The sequence below is a fragment of the Sinocyclocheilus anshuiensis genome, unplaced genomic scaffold (assembly GCF_001515605.1).
Source record: "Sinocyclocheilus anshuiensis isolate Anshui unplaced genomic scaffold, SAMN03320099.WGS_v1.1 scaffold546, whole genome shotgun sequence".
NCBI classification, from domain to species: domain Eukaryota; kingdom Metazoa; phylum Chordata; class Actinopteri; order Cypriniformes; family Cyprinidae; genus Sinocyclocheilus; species Sinocyclocheilus anshuiensis.
This window is the reverse complement of record NW_015542451.1, coordinates 1,870,591-1,887,110: the sequence shown is the minus strand read 5'-3', so window position 1 is coordinate 1,887,110 and position 16,520 is coordinate 1,870,591. Positions and strand designations below refer to the sequence as shown.

The 16,520-nt window shown below is 38.1% G+C and overlaps 1 protein-coding gene across 1 annotated transcript in view; it reads left to right on the top strand.

The window, feature by feature from the left end:
- Nucleotides 1-16,520, top strand: part of LOC107693618 (protein TANC2-like) — a 94,952-nt gene that overhangs the window by 5,502 nt on the left and 72,930 nt on the right. Inside the window, exon 3 of the mRNA XM_016493067.1 lies at nt 1,410-1,512. Within this exon, the coding sequence (XP_016348553.1) occupies nt 1,443-1,512 (70 nt within the window). The 5' untranslated portion in view covers nt 1,410-1,442. The remainder of the gene's footprint in view (nt 1-1,409; nt 1,513-16,520) is intronic.

The following is a 16,520-nucleotide window of genomic DNA, read 5'->3' as shown; positions in this document are numbered from 1 at the left end:
TCTACACACTCTTTTGCCTGTTTCTGAATTTGATTACATGGGGGAAAGCAATAAGCCAGTTTAGTGCATGACACATAATGGCTTTTGGTAATTCACATCCTCTCTAAAGCCTTTGTCGTGCCTCTGGTTGTGTGTGGATGCGTGAAGTTAAGCGGTGTCTTTTTTCAAAGCATGTTTAGTGCAATTTGTCAACAATGATTTGAATTGTGCCTTTGTTAGAATATAAACATCCAATGACTTTTAAAGGGGGTCATATGATGCGATTTCAATTTTTCCTTTCTCTTTGGAGTGTTACAAGCTCTTGGTGCATAAAGAAGATCTGTAAAGTTGCAAAGACTAAAGTCTCAAATCCAAAGAGATATTCTTTATAAAAGTTCAGAGTCAGCCACACCTACCTAAAACGGCTCGTTCTAACACGCCCCCACATGTCTACCTCACTATGTGGGAAGATTTGCATAACGCCGCCCAAATGTTCACGCAAAGAAAGAAGGTGTAACTTTTAGTCTCACTGTAGTTTTGTTGACGCTGTGTGCTTCGTTGTGAAAGCGAAACTACTTTGTTTGGTCTTCCAAAAGAGGACGATATCCGCTTCGTCATGCCTAGAGCTGATCTGTGCTGGTCGCTGAGGGAATACATCAACTTTCACCGTGGACGAAGCGGAATCCAGCCTGGGGTCCGTCACATGTGGTTGCCGCTCATTCGTCGGATCCGCCGGGCACGCCGTTCTTGACCTCGCCGCCTCAGCTCACTCTAGCCCGGCCTCAGCATGTGGAAAATAATGTGTTTTTTTAACTTTAAACCGCATAAACACATTTCATTACATCAAATACACAAAATAATGTTCTTTTTAGCAGCATCATATGACCCCTTTAACCCTATAAAGTCAAAATTCTAAAGCCTCGACAACTGAAGGCTTGTAGTTGATATATTGGGAGATATAGAGTAACAACTGATTTATATTATTTACTTTTTTACATTGGTAAATCTTATGAATATCTACTGATTAATATGCATTTTATGTACATAGTCTGTTATAAAGATCTCATTGATTTACATTACAAGCTGTCAGAATTTCTTATTACTTTTTGACCATATCAGCATCTACACAAAATTGCAATTTTTGCTCAGTTTGGGCCATAGAAATAAAACAGGTGTTATTTTTTCCGCCTCAAGTATGAGCTCCATATTCTCACTATATCATATGAGCCTTAAAAGCCTTATATATCAAATATGATACCCAACAAAACACATATGCACATTCTTTTATTATTTCATATGTCAGGCTTAATTAATACTGTATCAGCATCATATGTCACATCCATTGACTCATAAAGTATTGACTATTTGATTTAAAAATCAGTTCCTAATGTTTGCATTGCTAAACGCATCCTTTCTCTCCTCCTCTACAGGTGTCTGAGTAGCCTCCTCTGCCTGCTGCCAGCATGTTTAAAAACAGCTTGAAGATGCTGCTGACGGGGGGCAAAAACAACAGGAAGAGCCGAAACAGCAGTGGTCAGTCTCAACTTTCATGTTTGTCCACTAAGACACAGGGAGCGGGGAGGCTTTGGGTGCTCGAGCCCCTCAAAAGTGCCCCTCTCAGACAAATAGCAATGATAATACTGTGGTCAATAAAACAAAATGCATTTGAATTATAATTAACATGACAATGTGTATTTTTACATATCTGTCAGTCTGAGGCGTTGCCATGATGTGTTGCTATGGGTTGCGTGTGTTTTGCTTGAGCGACTGATATTCCATAGTCTGTTCGGAATAGGCTCTCGAGCCATATATGATTCTTTCAGTGAGTGCCTATGGGTCGACAGAAGGAAAAAATAAACCAAGCAATTTTTTTTAACTTTTTTTTTTTCAACTGACTACAAAGCACTGCACAAAACCGTGCAGCACCAAAACTCTGCTTTATTATATTACCATTTTTGATAATTATGCAGCATTATGAATGTCTCTTATGCTCATCTTATGCTGCATTTATTTGATCAAAAATACAGAAAAAATTGTAATATTGTGAAATATTATTACAATTTAAAATAATGTTTTTTTAAATTTTAATATAAGATATCATATATTTCTGTGATGCAAAGCTGAATTTTCAACATCATTACATGATCCTTCAGAAATCATTCTAATATGCTGATTTATTACAGCACAACAGTTTCCAACACTGATAATAAATCAGCATATTAGAATGATTTCTGAAGGATCATGTAATGATGTTGAAAATTCAGCTTTGATCACAGGAATAAAATATACTTTTAAAAGTATATTAACCTTTTGATCAAATAAATGCAGGCTTGATGACCATAAGTGACTTCTTGCAAAAAAGGGGGTCTGAATACTTTCCGTACCCACTGTATATATATTTGTGACCCTGGACCGCAAAACCAGTCATAAGATTTATACATCATCTGAAAGTTGAATAAATATGCTTTACATTGATGTATGGTTTGTTAGGATCGGACAATATTTGGCTGAGATACAGCTATTTGAAATCTGAAAGAAGAAAGTCATATACACCTAGGATGACTTCAGGGTGAGTAATTTATGGGCTAATTTAAATGTTTGGGTGAACTAACCCTTTAAGTCAGCTTTTGTGCTCCAGGGTCACATTTCTATTTTACATTTGAGCCCTTGCCCATGAGGAACTCTCTGCACGTCCCTGCACTAAAATATGACCTAAACATGACTGCATACTTGTTTGCATACATTGTCTTTGTACGTTATATTTGAATAATGATTTGTAGAGGAATTAGAAATTATTTATCAGCTTCCTCTTTGGACGCTAGTATCGAATGCCATGGCCCCGGGCTGGTAATACAGAAGCATATAAGAGAACGAACAGCCTAAAGGCTCGATTATCCATCAGGCCTCAGTGCTGGAACTCATTTCTCATATGTTCTGCCAATATATGAGTTTCCATATGCTTCTAATATAACTGACAAATCTGCAGCAGGCACCGCGTGAGACATGCAGTCTCAGACTCAGACATCCACAGGCCATTTGCTGACCGTCTAATGCATATTACACGCAACACTTAAAAGAATCATAATCTCCAGTCAGATTGGCTGACAGCAATGTGGGCACACAGGTTTTTATTAAAACAAAACCCTGTTTAAACTGGTGAGCGAAATCATTAACTGGATTTGCCAGGGTAGTGGCTTCAAATCTTTGAAGGACATTCAGAGGTTGGTTTCAGACACTAAGTAGGAAGCAAACGTGAACAGAACTGCATGTTATGGTTTGTTTTATGTGTGAAATAAGCAGTATTTATGTATTGTTTTATATATGAAATAAGCAGTATTTATCAAGTAAAGATTAGGGCTGTGTATCACTAGCAAAGTCACGATACGATACGTATCACTAAGTAGCACACTTAGCAGATATTTCCGTATTGCGCAAGTGTAAATCTCTGTTTTGGGGATTACGTCTCTTTATATCAGGCAACCCAGTTGTGTTCCTCTGCGGCCAGATTAAACCTGGTTGTAGCCTATATATGCTCTATTCATTCTTTTTTAGAAAACTCGCACTTTTCTACTCAATTTTAAACGTTGTAAAATTTTAAACAAATTAAGCGTGGTCCACTGCTGCACACGTGCCACAATATCGATACAGGGCCAGCTGTATCGATACTCGTATCGTCAAATCTCTGTGACGATACATCGTCGTATCGATATTTTGAACACAGCACTAGTAAAGATCAACAAATGTCCAGATGATGACGAATGATCTGATGGTGCTAAGGATCCGATTTAATCCTAAATATATATATATATTATTGCAGCTTGAACCATTTTAGATAGGATCAATGACAAATAAGAGTGTTAAAAATAAGGAAAAGGAAAAAAATATCTTAGAAAAATTGAAATATTTCTGTTTTCATGCTCGTTTTATATCGAGTTGTTTTGTTGTTTTTAACTAAAGTTTAAATTTAAAAACTGTAAAAATGTCATGTGGTTTAACTGTCAAGTCAATAATAACATATTTTCCTTACACGTGAAATGTATGTCAGTGTACAAACCTTAATCGTTATTTTCAAAAATATATTCAAAAGCATGTTTTGCAAATAGTCTCCTTGGACTCAAAATTGTGTGTTTCAATGGCAACACTATTACCGTTGAAATGAATCCATGTAATTATATATATTTTTTTTATAACATTATTAATATTGAAATGAATCTGTGTAATTTGAGTAATCAATAAACAAAACCACAATACAAAAAAGTCACAGTCGTTATGCAAATAACTTTCATAATTACAACTTAAAGGGGTCATATGATGCGATTTAAATTGTTCCTTTCCCTTTGGAGTGTTACAAGCTCTTGGTGCCCGCATATTCATTATTCATTACACCAAATACACAAAATAATGTTCTTTTTAGCAGCATCATATGACCCCTTTAAAATTGAATAATTTCAAGTTTATTTAGCAGGACATTACACATTAATTATCTAACTCTGTGTTAGCAACATTGAACTGTATTATGTGTTTAGTTTATTTTCAGACCTTGCATTGTTAATACATTAATATAATAGTCAATTATTAGAATTATTTAACAGAAATATTATGAGATAACTACATCTTACTGCTAAAGCCGCTGCTATTTTGAGTGTTTGCATGTAACATTGCAGTGATCAGGTGGTACAATTCGGAGCTTTCAGAAGATTCCAAGTTTACAAATTATAATTAGGAATTCTGCGAGGACTTCTGGGTAGTTGAGGCTTTTTACATTTTATGGTAATTCCGACATGACTTTTCTGCACACTGGTTGCATTACGTGACATCATGTTCCAAACCTCTATGAGTTTCTTTCTTCTGTTGAACACAAAGGAAGATATTTTGAAGAATCCTGGTAACCAAACAGTTGACGGTAGCCATCGACTTCCATAGTATATATATTTTTTCTATACTATGGAAATCATTGGGTACCATCAACTGTTTGCTTACCAACATTCTTCAGAATATTTTCTTTTGTGTTCAACAGAAGAAAGAAAAAACAGGTTTGGAACAAGTTGAAGGTGAGTAAATGAGTAAATAGCAGAAGTTTCGTTTTTGGGTGAACTGTCACTGAAATGTCTTTGATCCTTTAACTGCCCTTAAACAGCATGTAGAAGCAAACCAACTGAGGTTAATTAGACGGTTTCTTCCCATCTAGATGGGAAGTTCTTGTTTAGTTCTTGGGCAGAATAAGCAGCAAAGTGAGCCAGACTCTATAGCGATCCTAAAGAGTCTGTCTACTTGAGACTGAGACATGAATCAAGTGAAAAGAGGCAGAAAGAACAGAACAATCCTTTTCTGCTGTCATATTTACTGTGCTGCGTCTCAAAGCTCCCTGTGCAATTAGCCAAAAGCTCAGTAGCTTCATCACACGGCTTCTTGAATACGTTACTCCCACTGGAGTTGATTTAGTCGGAAGTGACTTCATTAACCACTGGTTCCAGAGATCAAACACACGTTTCAAATGTTACATTGCTGTCTGAAGCCTTTTGCCACTAGAATGGAGTAATAGTGAAAGCGTGTGCAATGTTTCTCTGTTAAATAGCAGAACATGCATGTAGGGCCCTATGAGTTTCACAATGCAGGAATCGTGGAATCCAGTCATAAATGTTGATTTGACTGTATAAATCAGAATGTCATGGAATTTGGCAAATTTAGGATGAATGAATCAAAAGTAGTGCTGTACACTTCATCAAATGGCGATAAGGATGAGTGTCTGTGAACAAACCGCAAAAGGCCTGCTATTGAAATATGAAGTCTGCATGTTCTGTGTGAATGAGCGGCACAGTTTGGTCTACTGCACATACTAAAGCATGCGTGATGCTCGTGATGTTTTAAGAGTCTGTCAGAGAGTCAGTGAGAGTCACTTCACCAGCTGTTCACTTTTCATTTAAATAAACTATTGTCAGATAGACACAAAAATGTACTTAATTAGTCTTAACTAGGGCTGGGTATTGAGTTCAATTCTTTTTAGGCACTGACCGAATTGCCTTGATACTATCGAGTATCCAAAAATATCTTGTCGTTCGCTACCAAATATTGATACCTAAGGGGTTAAACTCATCAAAGTCAGTGAGCTAATAAGCATGCAGCATGCTTTATGTGCCTAAATCAGTGATTGGCTCTGGCGAGGCGTCAAGGAAAACGCATGTTACGTGACCATTCACTCACACTGTAGCATCATGCTACTTAAGACAATTTATCAAATTTATACTATGCTTTTACCCAAAACTCAATTTAAACCACCATCAAGTGTTTGTAATAACTTCTGATTGTGGTCTAATGTGGGTTTTGGTCATTAAATGTTGCAGACATTGCATAATAACATATTTGTAGCCTTTTATATCAAGCTAATCGCTACACCTGCTTGGCATTTCTCATGTACCGTACACACCCTGTATTGCTATAAAAATAGGCAGAATCTCATGAAAATCACATACAAATCATATATTGTCCTCAGGACATCATCAGTGAAGAGAGGGCTTGTCTGTCTCCCGAAAAAACAGACATGCTATTATTTTTTTTTTGAATAAGAACTGTTGAGTGATTTAAAGTGAGCCTCACATACTGACTTAAAACTGTTCATTTTGCACTGAAAACTATTTGAACTTTATTAAAACTATTTGCAATGATTTATTGCGTTGGTTACATTTTGTTCCTTTGTGCCAGTGGCTCATGAGATGAGTCTGTAAAAGCCTCAACAAACTGGAAACAATAGTTTTATGAGGTAATGTGTAATGTATGTTTTTTGAGGTAGTGTGTAATGTAATCTTGTTGAAATGGATTTAATAAAATTGGTAACGAGAAAAGTATAATTTGGTATTGAAAATATTTGATCGATACCCAGCTCTAGTCTTCACTATAACCTGCCAAAATAAAAGGTAGGCTGAACTTAAAGACATTTTGACAAAAATATATTACTATTATACAGTAGAATGTACTTCTCAAAGTATAACAACATTAATACAGATTATTAAAAAATTTTTAGGGAATATCACACATTTTTCACGGATTTGTTCTGATTTAAAATGTAAATCTCTGTTATGCAGAAATTATAACAGAAATATATTACTATTGTAGAGTAGAATGTACTTTAGTAGTAATAACAACAACAACAATAATAATAGTTTATTGAAACAAATTTTGTAAGGAATATTACACAATTTTTCATCCATGTTTTAATTTAAACAGTAATTCTCGGTTGCCAAAAAAATTAAAGGAATTGTTCAGATTACTTTTTAAAATGAATAATGAACAACTTAATCAAATGAACTCATAAAACTTGATTTTATTAACACAGTTTTTAATAGTAAAATTTTAAATCAAGTATTAAATCATAAAAGACCATTTAAACAGACAACACAGAATTTCTGTGAAATAAAAAATAAAATAAAATATTTCATAATGCCATGTTGTTAAAATTGTAATAAATTAATACATTTTTTTTGTATTAATTTGACATTCTTCATTATTATAAAATTTAATTAAGCCATTAAACATGGAATTCAGAAAAATTAAAAAACAATGCTGAATTTCTGAAAAATAAACATTTCATAGAGCCCTATTATTGTCAATTTTAACAAATGGTTAAATTTTCATGAACTCAATTGATTACACATCCTTTTTGATTATTAAAATGCAATTAAACCATTAAAAACTGAATTTAGAAAAATTAAAACAAAAGACAGAACATACATTGAGGAGAAAGGTCTGTGTCTTTGATCTGTTTCGTCAGTGTCTGTATGTGTGCGATGTAGCTTTCAGCTAAACTACAAGCTGATTTCAACTTAAATATTTATGTATGTCATGTATATGTATTCATTAATTTATTTGGAAGTAGCCGTGTTACGTACACCCTTCAGGGTGATACAAGATACTGATCGCACTGTCAGGGTTTATTTTGCAATAATGACCCTCAGACTGTATGCTATTCCTTAAGTACACTCTCAGAAAAAAAGGTACAAAGGCTGTTACTGTGGCGGTAGTAGTACCCTTTTAAAAGGTACTAATTTGAACTATTAAGGTATATGTACTAATATATACTATTATACACATTTAGGGGTAAGTAAGGGACAAAAGTGTACCTTTTGAAAAGGTACTGTACCACCCCACTGAAAGTGTATATGTACACTACCTGTCAAAAGTTTTTGAACAGTAAGATTTTTAATGTTTTTTAAAGAAATCTCTTCGGCTCACCAAGCCTGCATTTATTTGACCAAAATACAGCAAAAGCAGTGATATTTTATGAAAAAATTTTGAAAAAATATTAAATATTTTTTAATATTTAAAATAAGTGCTTTCTATTTGAATATATTTTAAATGTAATTTATTTCTGTGATCAAAGCTGAATTTTCAGCATCATTACTCCAGTCTTCAGTGTCACATGATCTTACGAAATCATTCTACTTTGCTGATTTGCTGCTCAAAAAACATTTATTATTATTATTATTAATAATAATATTTAATAGCAGAAGAGAATTCTTTAAAATTATCTTACTCTTCAAAAACTTTTGACTGGTAGTGAATGTTTGAGCAGTCAGAGGTGTGTCACCAGACTGTTTAAGACTTTATTACTTTTTTTGTTGTTGTTTTTATTATTTGTTTTTACGTCTTTTTTGGCTCTCGTTTTATTGATGATCAACATTAATCATTATGCCACAGGGTTTTAAAAGCTGTAAAGACAGAATAAAACAGACAGTGAACCAGTAGTTCACAAGTAACTTTTTCTCCTAAAAATAAAGATTTTAGATGATAGTTTATGCAAATGAATTATGACAGTCAAGGGTAAATAAAGTTGTCCAAGATGATAAAGAAATCATTTTAATATTTTACATTTAATTTATATATTATTTTTGGTTATGTTTATACGGTTTTGTACAAAAATTATAATAAAATAACTAAAAAAACTTAAAATATTGGCACTAAAACAATTCAAATATGTGTGAATCACACGTTCACAACTTTTTACAAAAAGAAATAAATATTTAAAAAATAGTAAATTTTGTCTTTATATACAACTACTGTACCAATATTTTTTGAGTCATGAATATTAATTCTTTTATAGTTTTTAGTTACCTCATTTGACATGAACAAAATGTACCTTTCATATGGTCAACATGTAATTATTTAAAATATATACTATAAGAATTGGTTACTTGACAATAAAATGGCTTCCTGCATGTAGGGTTGACTACACTGACTTTGATTTGGTCACTTTTTTTTCCTGTCCAAATATTGCTGCACTGCTTGTTTTAAAATAATAATAAAAGATTTCAGTCTTCTACTGAGACTTTTTTCTTTTTAACAATTTATGTTAAACCACCTAGACATTTTTTACTATTTTTTTTTTTTTAAATGTGCTTCTTTGTCTCTAACAACTACCTTCATTCTTTCTTCTTTGTTTTATTACTTCACACTATTTCTCACCCACTCACTTCTCTTGTTGACGAATTGATAACAAAAGGAGAGAGAGTAATCATAAAGGTTAATGAGCACCTGCAGTTTTTCAGTCTTTTTTTTGTGTGTGTTTTGATGAAATAGGGTTATGAACTGCATTTTGTTTTATTTTATAATGTTTTTTGAGGTGCACTTATAATGTTAGTAAGTTTTTTACATCATAAACTGTCATAATCTACCCTAATATTAGGCCTCTGATTTAAACGCTTGGTTTAAAGGGTTGTCTCCTTTAAAACTTCAATATAGATGCCCACTGCTATGATTGGCGAACATCTTTAGATATGAAATTTACATATGGAAACTTTTGCTATGTTTTCCCTTTTACAGCTGCCAAGATGAACTAATTGTGAAAATTTAGATTCACTCCCTTTGCGTAACAGTTTGCAGTGCTGAGCATTGAAGCCAATCAGTTACAAATGCAATGATCTCGCCATTGCAACTCGATTTCTGCACTCACGAATGCTTTCATCATAACTAACACAGTGCAAACTCAAAGTAAATAAGAGATTAATTGAGCAGTGTAGACAGTTTCATTGATTATAATAGGAGTTTCTGTGACAGTGAAAGTGATTGACAGCTCCAGTCATTATAAAGGGATCTTGAGTCTTTGCTCAAGATCAAGGAAAATTTGATTCTCTTGATCTGCATTTACTCTATGTGTCTTATATCTACTTCATGTGATCTTTTTCTTTTCCCTCTTCATCATTTGTAACCTTAGCATTCCCTCTACAATCACCGTTACCTTACCTTTAGCTTACGTCAGTTACACTTGCTTGAATGTGCTTATTTTAATTCAGTCAAATTACATATACATATCACATATTATAATTACATTTAATGTGTTGTATATATGTATGTATGTGTATATATATATATATATATATATATATATTTAATTTTATACAATGTTATATATGTATATAAATGTTAATATAAAATTATACAGTTAAATCAATAAAAATGTGCCAAGTCAAAATCTAATCGACTGGCTCAGAGAGACCAGATTAAGCACATTCCTATCTGTAAAAAGGCTTTCAACTTTTTGTCTGTCATGATCACAATCTACATTCATTCATACATTCACAAAGTCTGTCAAAGTATTTCTGTATAATTGCCTCCCAGAAATGTCTTGCATGACTGCGTTCCCAAACAGCAGCATCCACCTCCGAAAGCAATGACAGCATTCATTGTGTTTCGTCTGCTCGCTCTGAGGCGCAAGCAATATATTATATATGAAAATTATTATATTCTCCTACTTTTCTTAGTGATTTATAGTGCAAGTTTATCTGGAAGTGACAATTTAGTTCTCTTTGACTTGTTGGATGGAAACGATGATTGTGCGCAAATGTTTTATGCGATATTCCAGTTTTGTTAAATTCGCAACTTTGGATGGAAACCCGGCTATTGTCTGGTCTTGTCTATGCCTAGGACAAGAAGGACTTACCCGACTACTCACCCTGGACACTTTCCTACTTTCAGCCTATACGGTTCCAGTCGTCATCCTGCTTGTCTGCCACGCTAACCAGTATCTGCAAAAACAAAATAACTGTTACTATTTCAGCTCAAGACTTTCATTGAACTTCATACAAAACGAACACAACAACCATGAGCCTACTTCTCCGCCCCAATAGATTTGTTGTTCTCCTTAACTCAGGATGGCCGTCCCATTGAGGAATACGCTGGGGAATTTTTGCAACAAGCTTAAACAGTATATTCAGAGGATGCTGTACTGATATTCTAAAATGCCATGGGGTGTGAATAGGTGCACTTTAGAGCAATATATCCTCAATGCCCTTTCACTCAGCCGAGCTAGTCCCGAAAGGCCACTCATTCTTCCTGTGATATCCGAGTCTTTCCCACTGAAACCTGCTCTAGAGTCGGCATTAGCCATTGAATCCACTCCAGCCCGAGTCCAGTCACAAACCCGTTTCAGCTCCTGACCACAGCCCAGTGTCTGTTTCAGCCCCCGACCACATCCCAGGGTTGGCTCCAGCTCCTGACCATAGTCTAGTGATGGCTCCAGCCCCTGAGCACAGTACAGAGAAGGCTCCAGTCCCTGAATTCAATCCAGTCCGAGTTCAGTCCAGTTCTAGAATTCAGTAATGAGTCCGCTCAGTCTCACAATTCTGTATCAAGCCTGTTCCGGCCCTAGAATATGCATCGGAGTGCACTCTAACACCTGAATCAGCATCAGAGTCCGCTCGTACCTGTGAGTTAACTCCAGATTTACCCCAGACCAAGAGTCCACTCTGTACAGCCCAGTGCAGGCTCCAGCCCCTGGCCAGATCCCAGTGCCCACTCTCGTCCCAGAGATCCACCCAGTGCCTGCTCCTGTCCCAGCACTCAGCACAGTACCTGTTCTATCGTCAGAATCTTCAGCCAACAGGGCCACCGATTCAGAGTTTCCTGTTAACTTGAGGGAAGTACCTGAATTTCCTGATGTTTTGACCTTCATGCCAGAACCCAGCCAGATAGCTCCATGTCTGGTGAATTCAGAGACCCTGTTACCACTGATTGCTCTCCCAGTTACAGTGATGGCGATAATGTGTGTTCCTGAGCCCGTTCCAGTCCATGAGTACACTCCCGAGCTTGCTCCTGTCCATGAATCTGTTCCAGAGTTTGCTCCAATCCATGAACCTGGACCAGAGTCCACTCAAGTCTCAGAGCCCAGTACTGTATTGGTGCCAACCTGTGAGTTCCCTGCCTGTCCTGTCTCGATCACTGAAGTCATCTTTGAGCATCCAGCCTGTCCTGTTTTGACCACAATTGTCACCTGTGAACCCTCACTCTGCCCTGTTATGGCCAAGGAGTCTGTCCCTGAACTCTCTGCTTGCCCTGTTACGGCCAAGGAGGCCGTCCCCGAATCCCTTGCCTATCCTGTCACGGCTATGGAGGCTGTCTCTGAGTTCCTAATCTGTCCTGATTTGGCCAAGGAGGCCGTTCCTGAATCCCTTGCCAGTCCTGTCACGGCTATGAAGGCCATTCTAGAACTCTATTTGTCTATCCGTCTCATTAGGTCTGTTGAAACCAGCCTATGAATCTGTCTCGGCATTCCAGATGCCCATCACCCAGCCGGCCCTCCAGACGTCGGCAGGCCGGCCTGCACTCCAGGCATCCTCAAACCTGTCACCCATCCAGGTGATTTCAAGCCAGGAAGTACTCCTGATGGTTGTGAGTCAACCATTCTCAGGTTTGAGTCACCTGCTCGGATGTGGTGGTCTTCGGCACTGCCTTGGATGTTTCAGCTCTACTGTGGGGATCACTTGCTCAGCCAGGTCCACCTACACCACCGTGGTGTTATCCAGCTCCATCCTGGTGGTCGTCTGCACCGCCCTGGGGATCCATGATCCCATCAGCTCCACCCTGGCTTACTGCTCTGTTGGCTCCGTCCTGGTTTGCCAGGGTCACCCAATATTGACAAGCCTACAACTTGGATAAGATTCCTAAAAGTTTTACACCTAAAGCACACATTGATGCACAAACGCGGATATGTTCTACATGTCTACACTAAAAAGAATGAATAAACCAGTCTTATAAACTCCTTGATTTCACTTAAGCAACTTTAAATATAATATGCATGCACAATAAACTATTGTAAAATTTATTTACATCACTCGACAGAAAGGTTTTTGCAGGTTTTAATAAAATGTAAATTAATAACATAAGTCATAATAAGCATATTTCCAGTATGCGCCTCGGGCTTGCACAGTATCATCAACTCAACTCATCAGAATCTTCGGTAATCCTCGGCAAATTTCGCCACGGCTCATTCGGTTCTTGTTGAGTCCTTGGTAATCCTCGGCAAACTTCGACAGTTGGTTGAACCGGCTCATTCGGTTCTTTTTGAGTTGGACGTGCTACTTCGGCTGTGCGTCCTGCGTCATCAAACCGGAACTAAAGTTCGATTCAGTTCGATTTGTGAACCGGCTCAACCGGTTACTTCCTGAGAACCGGCTCAAAAGAACGATTCGTTCAAGAACCGAACATCACTAGTTAACACTGTGTCATCCTCTTCTGTTATTGTGACAGTCTGTCAGATATTGGAATATATCAGGTCAGGGGGGCATGAATATTGATTTTTATTTGAATAATTATTGTAATGTTTGTTTGGCTAGCTAGCTTACCAAAATCTATGTTCTTTCTCTTCTCTGTGTTTTGTGCATTTATGTTATAGAAGCTGGGAGAAAAATCAATGCAGTATATTGCAATACTATTTCCTCACAATACTGAATCGATTTTTGCCAGAGTTTGCTAGAATTAGTGGCATCAAATCTTTAAAAAGTATTTGAAGTTTTGTGGAACTTAGTAGCAAGTATACTAGATATCCATGAAATAATTCCTTAATATTAATAGTTACTTAACACTTTTGGGCAGACAGAAAGTCTAAACACAGATTATATACACACTTTTTACTATTTTCTATGTTTTTGTTTCCCCGTAGAAACTACCCTGGCATTATTTAAGTGTAATTTTATATGCTAATCTATTGTTGTTGTTTAACCTGTTTCAGTTTTACCAACTTGATCGCATTATGTCAGTCAGGCGTCTCTTCCTGTCTAAAAGGCGGTTCTTGGCAAGAATAAGATACAGTGTGGATCAGACCTTATGCTGTTTAATTAAATGTCTGACTGAATGAGACTGCCTGCTTGACTGAAGGTTTGATATAACTCATGAAATTTCAAAGCAATGCCATATTAACTTCTTACTTCTGTGATGAAACATATTGCAACACTTGGTACATCCAACCCTTCACAGGAAGCACAATAGGCGTTGTATCATGAGATTCCAGGCCGTTCCCACATCTGCGCCTTGGTGAGATTCTTAAAGGAATAGTTCACCCAAAAATTTAATTTGCTGAAAATGTACTCATGCACAGGCCATCCAAGATGTAGATGAGTTTGTTTCTTCATCAGATTTAGCGAAATGTAGCATTGCATCACTTGGTCACCAATGGATCCTCTGCAGTGAATGGGTGCTATCAGAATGAGAGTCCAAACAGCTGATAAAAACATCACAATAATACACAAGTAAAACACACCACTCCATCAGTCCATCAGTTAATGTCTAGTGAAGCATTATTATAGATTTTGGCCAGAAATGACGGTTTAAAGTTAAAATACCTTGATGTTTTTGTTTTTTTCAGCTTTTTTTTCAGCTTTTGGCTTTACAAGACTGTACAACTGTTAACAGTGTATTTCACTGCTTGTTTCTCATGATGCAGCCGTGTGGTACTGAACTGCTCAGATTTTTCTTAGAAACCCCAGTGGTTGCTAATGCACATTCAGTAGGGATTTATCCTATTGTATCAAGCTTACAGCTTATAAATGTATCATATTGTATCAGGCTTACAGTAACTGGTCGATTAGATTATTGATGTACAGTATTAAATTTCCTCTTTCTGTAAGCTTGGCTCTGAAATACTATAGTACAGTACCGGACATTTGTCATCTGCCTGCTTGGACGCATTAATGGCGGTTTCTGCCGAGGATTGCCATATCTTGCTCGTGTCAGTAGTGTAGCGGTGCTGTGCGCCTGCTGATTGCTCAGTCCTGTCTCTGACGCACACACTCACAGAAATCTGCGTCATCATAAGGAACCCACAGAGTTTACGCCTTTCTCATAGACATACACACTCTAATATAGCCAGCAAGCCCAAATTATTGCACTCATTAAAGCAGAATAGCTCAGTTTTTCATGTCTATTTCTTGTTCTTTCTAAATGTTAACCTATTCATATAAATATATTATTTTCTAAATGTTAACCTATTTTAAAATATATATTTTCTTCTAATTGTTAACCTGTTTACTGTATATACAGTTACTATTATATAGTATATTGTTCTTTCATTTGCTCCCCTTCAAATACTCTCAGTTCTCCCCTTAGCCTTTGTCTGTTCTACTTGAAGTTTCGTGGTGTGTCTCTTGTGTTTTTGATGTTCACCTTTATTAAATCTGTTTATTAGAATTACCCCTTTGCCTTCGTCTGCCTTCCTGGGACACAACCGTAACTGAAGAACGGACCAAGACGATGACTGCTGCTGAGGATGCGCTGTGGGGTTTGCGGCAAGGCGGTCGGAGGTTGGAGCGATATGTGGAGGTTTTCCTTGAGTTCTGCTCACCCCACGCCGAGAACCTCCACATACCACTCCAACGGCTCTTACCGCCTGCCTAACCCCAAATCCCCCGTGGTCCTCAGAAGCTCCGCCGGAGTCTTCAGCCCAGGAGTGCCGGGCTCTCAGCAGTTAAGATGGCCGGCCGCTCGGAAGTCAAGCCCGCCGGACATTCAGGTGGCACTCGCTCCGGTGCCAACTCCTCAAAAGCGCTTTGTGAGCGCCCTCCTCCAGAGCGCCCTCCAGTGCCAGCACCACGTAAGCGCTACCTTGATCCCCAGTTCAGCCCAGGAAAGGCTCCTGTTTCCCCATTAAGCCCAGGGAGGGCTACTGATCCCGAGTATAGCCCACGGAGGGCTCCCGATTCCCAGTTAAGCCCAGGAAGGGCTCCAGATCCCCAGTTAACAGAGCTCGCTCCAGTGTCGGCTCCAGCCCCAGAGCTCGCTCCAGTGTCGGCTCCAGCCCCAGAGCTCGCTCCAGAGTTGGCTCCAGCGTGTCAAGCGGCGATAATGGACATGGCGCTGCCCCCGGGGTTCTCGACACCCGTCCTCACCCCAGAAGCCGCTCTAACACGCTTCTCTGAGCCTCCCTTGTCTCCTTCGCCTCTGCTGCTCCCGTCCAGCTCTCCTTCATCTCCTTCGCCTCTGCTGGTCCCGTCCAGCCCTCTTTCGTCTCCAGAGCGCCCGCCAGAGCCCGCTCCTCCAGAGCTCCCGCCAGAGCCCGCTCCTCCAGAGCGACCCCCAGGATTCCTAGATTTCCCCAACAAGATTTTGGGGGGGGTCATATACCTGTGGCCGAGCCAACCAAGGCCACGGAGGATCCGCCATGGTCTCCTGATCCGCCATGGCGACCTGAACTGCCTGCTCCGCCATGGGGACCTGAACTGCCGGCTCCGCCATGGCTCCCGGAGCTCCCTGATCCGCCCTGGAGGCTCTCCTTGTCTCCA